Raw genomic sequence first — 12,340 nt, 5'->3', positions numbered from 1 at the left:
CTTTTATAAGGATTGCTTTGCCTCTTCTGGGTCTCTTTGTTTTTCCAGGATTAAATTTATTTCTTTTTCTATTTCCATGAGGAATGTCATTGGGATTTTGATTGGAATTGCATTAAATCTGTATAGTGCTTTCGGTAGCATGGTCATTTTGACAATATTAATTCTACCTATTCAAGAACAAGGTAGAACTTTCCATCTTCTAGTTCTTCTTTAATTCTTTTTCTTTAGCATGTTGTACTTTTCATTGTACAAGGCTTTTACCTCTTTTGTTAATTTAATCCCTTTCAATTCTCATTACCTTATTTTTTTCCCTTCATTCTTTCCCCCCATTACTCTCCTTAATAAGTTAGATAGATATAATTAAATAGATATTTTATTAATCTTTTTATTCATTTATGTTTGATGCTTTCTACATATACAGGAAGGTGGAATTCACAGTGGTATATTTTTATATACCCATGTTTTAAAAGATTCATTTGATATTTTCCTTTCCTGTCACTCCCACCCAGTCTCCTTATACTCCACTAATCTTCTCTACATCTTTATGATATCCAATTCTCCTTTCCCTTTTTGTTTTGCTGTAGCTGTCACATGTGAAAGAAGACATTTGACCCTAGATCAGTCTGATTTATTTTGCTTAGCATGATGTTGATAATTTCTGTTCATTTACTGACAAATGTCACAATTTAAATCTTCTTTATAGCTGACTAAAAACATATTGTGTGTATCACATTTTATTAATCAATTCATCTATTAATAGGCATGGGAACTGCTTCCATAATTTGGCCATGGTGAATTGGGATGCTAGGAACAAAAATGTGGCTCTATCAAAATATAGAATTAATTACAATTACAGATAGCCAATATTCATGGCTACTCGGACGTGCTTTTCTGATACAAATATAAGTCAGGCAAAAGAAAATAATCCACTGTTGATCATTATATATAGGCAGTAGCATATTCAAATAAATGTTTCCCATTATGGAAGTAGTGTTATTTATTGGGCAAATATCACTTGCATTTTTGTTTGCTTTTTTAATCTTTTTTTATATACTTATTATTATTTTTGCTGTGGTTTTGATTTTTTCTTGTGCCTCTTACAAATACTTTTTTTTCTTCTGGCAAAATATAAGTAAAATCTAATTTACCATTTTTAAGTTTACAATCCCACAGCTTATACAGTAGTCATAATGTTTTAAAACGATCACCAGTGTTTAGTTTCTGATATTTTTATATATAAAAAATCAGTTCCTTTTAACACCCATTTACATTCTCCCAAAGAATTATAGAGAATGTAATTTAATTTTTGCATCCCTTGTCATTTGTAATGTTTTCTCATTTTTAGATTTTGTGTAAATTTTAATACTACTCTGTTCTACTGTTTAGATTTTGTGTAAATTTTAATACTGTTTTGTTCACTAGACAACATATTTTAGAAAGATAAAAGGCATAAAAATTTGTTCCTTATGGCTTTGACTTTTAAGAATGGATTGATACATGGGCTCATCCAGGGCAGGGCTATCAGTGTAGATTCCCTAAGGGGGCATTTTGTACATTTCAGCTACAGTTCTTGGAACCATGGTGATTGAACTGGAGGAACAATTTGGGAACTTTATGAACTCCAAAGTAAATAAGGCTGGGAACTAAGTAGAAACATAAGAAAAGTAAAAATAAAAGTTTAAACAAATATCATTCTTAAGATACACTAGAGTCATGATTGATTCTTTTAACTTGATGACATTAGAAATTAATGGGGATTGGTAAAAAAAAAATTTCAAGTAGAACTTTTCAGACATTGAAGTTTCTACTACAGATAGGAGACACAGAAACCCACTGAATTCTGTGGTTTTCCAAGAAAATGACTTAGAGTAGATTTATGAAATATCTGTCAAATCTCACTATGTTATCAAGGCCTTAGTGGAAACTATTGCATTTGTTTTTGTGCTGCTGGTAATAAAACCCAAGGTCTTGCACATGCTGAACAAATTCTGCACCACTTAACTACAACCATAGCTCCATAAAATATTATTATGTAAATGTCTCTGTAGGTGAAAACCTTACAGGTTATTTTGTATTTATGCATAAATTGCATATAATTAATGAAATATAATTCATAATGTCACATAATTATTCATTAATATGACTCATTATAATAAATGATTTTAAAGATATATGCTTAAATTATGTAACTCTGCAATATTTTATATATCTATAATTATAAATCTATGTATGTACATATACAGACATCTATAGAAAAACAGATGTACATACACAAATCTTATCTCCATGGATCTGTATATGTTTATTATAGTTTCAGATTATATCATTCTTACTATTGTTCCTTATAAGTTTCTAATACCATTATATGTGATAGTGCCCATTTTAAATTGCTTGTTATCTCGCTCAGTATTTTTAAAATATATTTAGTTATCAATGGACCTTTATTTGTTATTAATTTATATGTGGTGCTGAAGATCAAGCCCAGTGCCTCATACGAGGTAGAAAATTGCTCTAACACTGAGCCAAAACTCCATCTCTTTTGCCGAGTTTTAAGAGCTCAATGTATTTTTTTTTATTCCAGACCTTCATCATATATATATTAGGCAAATATTTCATCCTGTTTTTTCTCATTCAGTTAATAGCATACTTCAAAATACAGAATGATTTTCAACAGAGTAAAAGTTTATTAACTTTCTCATTTATAGATCCTGCTTCTGGCTTTGTTCATGTCAAGGACAAACCATATAGAATTTCTGCTATGTTGTCTGACACAAGCTACAAATTTAACATTTTCTTTCAGATGAATGATTTAAATTTTTCAAAAGTTGTAAGTTCTGTGTCTAATTCATTTCTTTGCATACAGATGCCAGGGTGTTCATAATTCATTAAAAAGATTATATCATCTCCAGTGAAGTCCTGCCATCTCTTGTGTGTTTTTTGAGTTTATTTCTAGGTTTTCAGTTCTATTCCACGAATCTGTTTGTATACTCTTTGCCACATATCTCACCTTTTGGGGTACTGTAAGTTCATAGTAAATCTCAGTGTCAGATATTTCAGTCCCATAAACTTATTCTACAGAATTGTTGACCATTCTATATGCCTGCATTTTCCATATAGCCTTTAGAAGCCATTTTTTATATTTGTGCAATTGGTTGTTACGATTTTATCATGGTTGTGTTTAATTCATTTACTAGAGTTGTATATAGCTAATATCTTAATATTGAATGATTCTTTCTATGTTTGGTAGTTGTAGGGTCCCCCAATTTACAGGAAGTAGATCAGCAGTGTAGATGACATTCTGGGACTTATAAGTGACATCAGAATTAGGTGAAAGACTGCAATTTTGAGACCTGAAGTAGTGACACTTGTGCCAACCAGTGTCAAAAACGTGTTATTTTTTAAAAATATTTTTTAGTTGTTGATGAACTTTTATCCTTTATTTATATGTGGTGTTGAGGATTAGACCTGGTGCCTCACACATGCTAGTCAAGAGCTCTGCCACTGAGCCACAAACCCCATTTGATTTTCTGCAAATTCACACATTTTCTTTTAGAAAAATAAATTTTAAAGGACATTGTAGGTGAGGCCTTTAAACTGACTCCAACTATGTGTCTGTTAACTGGTGAGAATTGTGACTATGGAAGACTAACCATTTCCTTTCTTTGCAATAGGGATCTGAGATGTGTGGACTTTACAGAATTATTTTCTTAACTGCCCAGAATTACCTGACTCTCTGCTTAGGAATGAGCCACAGAAGGCCACAGTGTTACAGAGAGGGTTCTCCACAGTTTGGAAAAAATATTTATTCTAACATGTCAGGATTTTTTATTTTTGCTTTTTGTGAACAGTGACTATAATCATCTACTAACCTGATTTGTCTTGTTGTTCCTTTCATAAAATCTTGATACCATACAATTCCAATTGGCTCAAGTATTTAAACATTTTGCTATTGAAGATTTTTAATTGGTTATTTGTGTAGATGGGGTGATTATGCTCTGATGTCAAGGTAATTCTTCCAATAAAGTAGCTATGTTTAAGTAATTAGGATCCATCCACACGTGGAAAACCCATGTGGACACTTGTGGTGTGTCTTACTGATCTCATCTTCTTTTTGCACACAGAGATGATGACAGCCCTGTGACTTTTTATGACTCCTAATTTTATTATGTATTTCTCAAAGCCATCATTTTCCTTGGTTATATATCCTTGGTTGTATGAGTTTTAAGTAACTTATTTTTACCATTAGTTTTCCATTACAATTATATTAAAAGGTCTTTGTTCTTTTATTATCCATTTCTTTGTCTCAGTTTTTGAACACATACATGCTGCTGTCTGGGCCTCTATTGTACCAAATTTATTCACTCGTTGAACTGCTTATAGAACTTAATATTTCAAGTGTGTCTTTTCACGAGGTGGAAGTGTCACTTTACATGTCTCCAAACATTAATATTTTATGAATATTTTACACATTGCGAATGTGTCATGGATGATACTTGAAACTAATTGTTTTGGGGAGCTCAATCTAACTCATGGATACAAAGCAAAAAGAATAACTCCCAGACTGTTTTCAAAAGCTTTTTTACCACTTTTTTTCTCCCTTGGGCACAATCACCTTATGAGTATATCTTTGACAAGTCTGATTTGCATCTGGAATGTCCCCCAAAGTTCATTCACGGGTGGCAGAAAAGTGAGGAGTTCGGCTTTTATTCAGTTCTTGGATTGTGGTATATATCTTTGACTTCACTCTGATATGGAATATATATACTGTTTTAGGTCTTACTTTCCATTATCTAATTCAGAGGAAAATACGTATCTTATTACATAATTAAAGCAACTCTCCTACATGACAGTCAGTTCTACTAACTCTTAATCCAAACTAAACACTGAATAATGGTTTTGTCCGTGTGCTATTGATCTACCAATTTTTATTTCAGGAGCCATTGACATTCAGGGATGTAGCTATTGATTTCTCTGAGGAGGAATGGGAATGCCTGGATCCTACTCAGCAGAATTTATATAGAGAAGTGATGTTGGAGACCTACAGCAACCTGGTCTTTGTGGGTGAGCATAACTTTTCTTCAAAATTCCTAATTATTATTATTTAATTTTCTTCCCTTGAAGTATATCTTTTGGGAACTTCACCATAAAAATTGGATGATTCAGATTTGTGTTTTCAATAAAAAAGATGGGGTAGTTCTTGGTGCTGACAAGAAAATATTAAGTTTCTTTTCATCCTTAATGTTTTCCTTTGTTGGCATGATGGACCTCCTTCACTTGACATATGGTTGACTTAGAGAAATGCAGTCATGTCAAATACTGTGGCCCACATATAGCAGAGGACATAGTTGAGGTAGAGGAGGAAGCCTAAATGCAAAAAGGTTGATTGAGAAGTTATCCAGCAGAGAAGATTTTTGAGAAGCTTGAATTTCTTTCTCTTGTGATCATAGAAGAATCTCTCCTGTGTTTTGTGCTTTCAACTAATCTAGTCTCCTGCTTTTCCTCCAGTAATGTCTCCGTACATGCAAATTAACAACAAAACACTCCCCTTGCCTTGTGAGTGTTGATATTATCTGACAGCTCTTCCATAATTTTTAAAGATTTTTTTTAGTTGTTAATGAAATTCCCATTTATTCATATGTGGTGCTGAGGATCAAACCCAGGGCCTCATACATGGTAAGCAAGCCCTCTACCACTAGTCTATAACTCCAGCCCCTCTTCCATTATTTGCAGGAATTTTTTGTACATTTCTGGAGACCACTAGGTCAACCCATTGTAATACATTAATATCACAAGTCAGTTACTCTAAACTTATTTGTACATTTTTTTCACTAAAATTTCCTTATCAGAGTTCTTTCTGATATGTGTAATGGAGTTTTTGTGAAATTATCTGCCATGGAATGAAAGTCAAGATGGACAAAGACTGCTCTTTTGAGAGATGGTTTAAGTTGTATTTGAATAAGAGGATTTGTATCATAACACATCTGTGTATATTGATAATTTGATTGGTTAATTTTTTCCTTATTTTTTTCATTGTGTACAGTAGATTCCATGTTGCAGACTGAGTTTCCCCATATCAGTTCATTGCTTCACAAATTAAGATATGCATGACTCTTGTTTGTATTGCCAATAATGTTATATGTGCTTTTGCTTGTATAAATATTAAGCCTCTTTTTGTCTATGACTTTTACATTTTATCTTGATTGTCTTTTAATCTGCCCATGTACGTAGAAATTGAAATTTTCTATATGTAAATGTAATGAGGATTGATGGCAGTGATACTCTAATGCTGAACTACACCCCAAGCTCCTTTTCATTCATAGTTTGAGAGAGGTTCTCACTAAGTATTGAGGATGTCTTGAATTTGCAATTCTCCTGCCTCAGACTTCCTAGTAGCTGAGATTACAAGCATGCCCATCATTTGTATATTGATGAGTTTGTTCTTATTTATAGGATAATGACCACATTATTTTAAATGAAGGTTTGAGAAAAGTTGCAAATCTCTTTTATGTATTGTTTGTAATTTTCATTATGATCAAAACTACAAAATAAAACTTACTGTCTCCAAGAATTTAAATATACAGATCAGTAACATTAATTGAAATTGTTATGCAATATATCTCTAAAAAGTTTAGATCTCAAAAAAAAAAAAAAAAAAAAAAAAAAAAAAAAAAAAAAAAAAAAAAAAAAAAAACTATGCCTAGGAAGCAAGGATTCATTTCTGTCTCCCCATCACAAAACCATTCTCTTTTGTTCAGAAAGCTGCTACTTTAGTTTAGAGATGTCATACTTGTAGAATTCTGCAGTATTCTTTCTGTGCCATTTCAGTTAACCTAGTGTGTGTACATTTTGTAAAATATATAATTAGAATAAATTATTTGACTTCAAAGATCTATAGTTTCTGTATTCCAATATGGCTCATTGTTCTTTTCAAGGGATATTTGGTTTGCGTCCCCCATGATGGCTCTGTTGAATAACAATGTCAAAACACTGGTGTGCAATGTTATTAATTTGCTATTGATATGAAGGTTATTGCCACACTCACTAAGAAGTCCATCTATCTAACTCCATGTCTGCATTTACAATTGAATGTTGTAAATTTTAGTATATTTTGAAGCAGGGAAATAGTCTTATTTGTACTTTGAGGGATATTCATACAATTTATTTTTTTATTTATTTTTTTTTAATTTTTTATTGTTGGTTGTTCAAAACATTACAAATTTCTTGACATATCATATTCCACACTTTGATTCAAGTGGGTTATCAACTCCCACCTTCACCCCATACACAGATTGCAGAATCACATCAGTTACACATCCATTGATTTACATATTGCCATACTAGTGTCTGTTGTGCTCCGCTGATTCATACAATTTAAAGGTTAGATTTCTCTGCAAAAAAAAAATATTTTTTACAATGGGAGTCTGATGCATATTACCTGGAGTCTCTAGTTAACTTTAAGTAGTATAAACACCTTTTAAATTTATCTTTCAATTCTTGAACAACAACATGCCCAAGAGTGTTCAATCAACTTACACATATTTAGGGATCTTTGAAAATCCCTATCACTTTTGACTTCAAATTTTTATTCCATGGTGGTTACAAAATAACTATCACTTAAATATTTATTAACCTTTGTTTTAATACATAAAATTGGTCTATCCAGCATAATATCCCACTTGTGATTAAGAATAGGGATTCTATAAGTCTACAATAGTTTCAAATATTTTCAAAGTCTTATACTCTGCAATTACCATTTTGCTTCACTGTATTTCCCTTTTCAGTAAGTGGGGATTGATGTCTCCTAGGATGACAGTGATTCTTGGTTTTCATTCAACTCTCTCAATGTTTTCTTTGTGTGTTTGGGAAGTATGATATATGTTGCGAATGTATTTACTCTTAATTCAGAACCTGGGGAAATGTTCCTTTTCTTTATTTTGCTCCTTTTCAAAGTCTTTTTAAAATTTAAAATGATTTCTATGTCATAATACTGTCTTAAACTATGTTTTGTGTACTATAATTTAGACTGCACAGGTTTTTTTGGTCACTTTTGTATGTGTCATGCTTGTATCCCTTTGGTTTCAGTATGTGTGCATCCTTAGATTTAGAGTATACTGTGGACTACCTAGAGTTGTAATTTTTAGAGTTAATTCAGATAGCCAAGGTTTGTTTTCATCAGAATTATGTAATCTTGAATTTGCCAATAAAAATATCTAAAAATGAAGAATCTCCTACTCATACTTTGTATGAGGATCAACTTGACTTCACTTTTTAAAAAAATCAATATATTTGTGGGTTTTCAAAACTATTATTGTTACAGGTATATATGCCTATTAACAGTTTTGCTTTTATGCTTTTGTCTTTCAAATTCTATTGCAAAATTTTTTGTGTCCCATTATTACAATAAAATCAATTTTTTGAACCAAGAAATGTTTAGAATTTCATATGACTTGTGTTCTGTGCACACTTACATTTCAGTATGAAGGATCACGTTTCATACTTTTTGGAGAACAGATCTAGTGTTGATAAATAGTGTGTGCATTTATATCTTTAACGTCTATATTTTCCTTCTCTTTTGAAACATAGTAGCTGTGAATATAATGTTTTGGTTGATAATTTTATCCTTCCATCCCTTGAATATAGCCCCAAATTCCATTCTGTGTTGTGAAGTTTTGACTAAGGATTTTACAATTATGTAGTTACACATTTCTAGGTGACCCAACTTTTTCTCTTGGATGCTCTGAATATTCTCTGTAAGTTTTAAAACTTGGATTAAAACCTGCTTTGAGTCTTTACAACTTTGAGCTGTTTTGGATGTTTTATTTTTCTTATATTCTGAGATGCATTTATTAGTACTGGAAAGAGAACTACCACTTTGCATTTTTTACCTTGGCTGGCCTTGAAATTTTGATCCTTCTGGCTCAAGCTCCTATGTTGCTATGTACAGCCACCTGTGACTCTTTCAGACAATTTCTAAAGAAAGACTTTAAAAACACATTTTCTGCTTATTACTATTAACAATTCTTGACTAAATTTAAGTCCATTTTTGTGTTGGTTTAATTCAGTCAACTTCTTTTAAATGATAATTTACTATTCCCTTTGAGTAATTCATAACTTATTTTCTTACAGTAAATTTAGCCATGATTTTTTCTGTTGGTAAGCAGGAACCCCTTTTTGAACAGTCCCCAAATATTTGCATATTTCATATTTTTCTTTTTTAATGAAACAGAAGAAAGTCGGTAGATTTTTAAAATATATTGTGAAGGAGGAAAGGCTTTGTGTAACACAATGTATTTTCCTCTACTATATTACTCTACAGATGAATGTACTCATCTTGGATACTGTGAGCACTAAGATGATTTGGAAAGTTCTCAAAGTAATTTTCTGTGTACATTTTTATTTGATTTATATGTTTCTGTATTAACAATGGGCTTAGATTTAATAACCTACTCCCCTGCTGATGTTCCTTTATTGCTGTAATTTCTTATGTTTGCAAAATATACTCAGCCCAGTACAGTAAGTAAACATGATTATCATTTTTATTTCAGCCATGACTTCTCATCACCCTGAAGAAATTTTACCAGAGCAGGGAATACAAGAGAGAGAGGGAAGATATGGAAAGTATGACATTAACCATTTACAACTAAGAAAACAATGGGAAAATATAGGTGAGAGTAAAGTTCAAAAATTGTATTATAATGGTCAAAACCAATTAGTAGTCTCTATTTATGATAAAAATTTTATGGTCAAATGACAACAGAAACAATTGATATCTGAAAAAAATTCAATTTATTTCACTTACTTCTGAAGAGCTGTGTGTCTGTAAGAATATATCCACAGACATTTTTGAAGTGAAAAGTATTGTGGAAAATTTGAAATCTGGTCCATGCATCAGTTTTTAACTTGGCCAATTAAAAATGTAGCACTGAGGTAAACTTCCATTCAAACATTTGCAAGAGAAGATATTTTTGAAAGTGATAATTTGAGAATTTCTTTACAAAATGTCCATTTTTCTACAATAATACAGTAATTTCTCCTTGTGCCCAAATAGACAATATTAAGAATTGTAGAAAGGTTTCTAATTCCCCACTATTGCTCAATGAGAATTCTGATACAGATTTTTGGAAAGTGCACTATATAGATAATGCTATAAATAACACCATTAGCCACGTCTCTACCCTGAGTAATTACCATTATATTTACATTGGTGATAAAAATTATGAATATAGAGCAACCCATAGGCATTTTCTAAAGGAAATATACCAAGATGAAAAATGTGGGAAAGTTTGCTTCAGTCCAGACAAAACTTGCAAGTGTAAGGTATATGAAAGGGTTCTTTATCACAGTGCAGAGCTTGCTCAATACAAGATAATTTATAGAGAAAGAGAGCCCTATACGTTTAAAGAATATATCAAAGCATCAGCTTTCTCAACATCTTCTAAACACAGTAGATACTATGACAGTGATAAACCCTATAAATTTAAAGAATGCAAAAAACTTTTAGTGAAAGGTTACAACTTGTTTAGCATCAGAGGATTTATACTGAACTAAAGACCTGTAAATGTAAAAAGTTTGGCAAAGACTTAAAAATTTTTCAACTCTTACTCAACACCAAAAAATTTATTCTGCAGCGAAGACCTACCAATGTGAAGAATGTAATGCACTCAAGAACTTTACTCAACATCACAGTGTTCATACAGGAGATGTGCAATGCAAATGCAAGGAATGTGAGAAAACTTCTAATAAAATCTCCAATCTTATTTGTCACCAGTGGACACACCCTGGAGAGATGCCCCACATACATAAACAATTTTGCGAAGCTTTTAGTCAAAAACCAAGCCTTAAAAATCACCAGAGAATTCATACAGGAGAGAAGCACTACAAATGTAATGTGTGTGGCAAGAGTTTTAATACAAACTCAGAGCTCAATCGCCACAAGAGTATTCATACTGGAGAGAAGCCCTTCAAATGTAAAGTTTGTGGCAAGAGTTTCAGTCAAAAATCATCTGTTACTCAGCACCAGCGAATCCACACTGGAGAGAAGCCCTACAAATGTAAAGAATGTGGCAAAAGTTTTAATAGAAACTCACATCTTGATTGCCACAACAGGATTCATACTGGAGAGAAGCCCTACAAATGTAAAGTGTGTGGCAAGAGTTTCAGTCAAAAATCATCACTTACTCAGCACCAGCGAATCCACACTGGAGAGAAGCCCTACAAATGTAAAGAATGTGGCAAAGCTTTTAATACCATCTCACAGCGTAATTGGCACAAAGGTATTCATACTGGAGAGAAGCCCCACAAATGTAAAGTGTGTGACAAGAGTTTTTATACAATCTCAGAGCTCAATCGCCACAACAGGATTCATACTGGAGAGAAGCCCTACAAATGTAAAGTGTGTGGCAAGACTTTCTGTCAAAAATCATCACTTACTCAGCACCAGCGAATCCACACTGGAGAGAAGCCCTACAAATGTAGAGAATGTGGCAAAGATTTTAATCAACAATCCTCACTTACTCGACACCAGAGAACCCATACTAGAGAGAAGTTCTATAAATGTGAAGAATGGCAAAGCTTTTCCAATTGAAGGTCACATCTTACTAAACATTATAGATTTTTTACTGCAGAGAAGTTTTACAAGTGGAAACACTGCATCAGTTTCTTTAAGGATGAATCAACCCTTTTTTCACAGTAGTTCAACAGTATTTCATACCAGAGATATGATAGCACAGAAATTATACAAGTGTAAAATAGGTGACAGAGTCTCCAACAGTTGTTCACACCTACTCAGCACCTCAGAATTCATACGAGTGAGAGGACATGTGGAAAAACTTTTGCAAAGCTTTTGGCCATTGATCAAACATTTTTAAAACACTGAAGGATTTATAGCTTATAGAAACCCAAAGAACGTGTCCAAGACTGTATTCAAATTTCAGAGATTTTTCAATTTCTGACCTGATATCTGTAGCAAGTGTGGAATAGCATTTGTCCAAAGTGTGTACCTTAGATAACAGCAAAATATTTACAAAACACCTTGACAAATATAGAGATTGTAGTAAGTTTCTTATCTATAGCCCATCCCTTGAAGTATTTAGGACCTAGGAGGGAAAAAATATCATTTAAATGTAGAAAATGGGTAATTGCTTTTGACATTTGCTGAAAAATTTCTTAACATGTTTAACTGATATTGTAGAAATAAGGAAATACAAATATAGTATAGTGCATCCCTAAAAGGATATAATTTTACTATAAATCAACAATTACTAAAGAGTCTCATTTTTCACAACTGGAGAAATAACAATTCTCAGAGTTGATTATTTCAGAAGTCTCATCATTTATATGA

General features: G+C 32.3%; 1 protein-coding gene across 1 annotated transcript; it reads left to right on the top strand.

Moving 5' to 3' along the window:
• Positions 1–1,578: 1,578 nt before the first annotated feature.
• Positions 1,579–11,584, top strand: LOC139703047 (zinc finger protein 678-like). Its single transcript, XM_071605967.1, has 4 exons — positions 1,579–1,626; positions 4,935–5,061; positions 10,629–11,258; positions 11,340–11,584. The coding sequence occupies exons 1-4, from the start codon at positions 1,579–1,581 to the stop codon at positions 11,582–11,584; spliced, it is 1,050 nt and encodes a 349-aa protein (XP_071462068.1).
• Positions 11,585–12,340: the final 756 nt, after the last annotated feature.

Source organism: Marmota flaviventris, chromosome 20, assembly GCF_047511675.1.
Source record: "Marmota flaviventris isolate mMarFla1 chromosome 20, mMarFla1.hap1, whole genome shotgun sequence".
Classification (NCBI taxonomy): domain Eukaryota; kingdom Metazoa; phylum Chordata; class Mammalia; order Rodentia; family Sciuridae; genus Marmota; species Marmota flaviventris.
The sequence above is the reverse complement of the archived record's forward strand: the minus strand, read 5'-3'. Positions and strand labels throughout refer to the sequence as shown.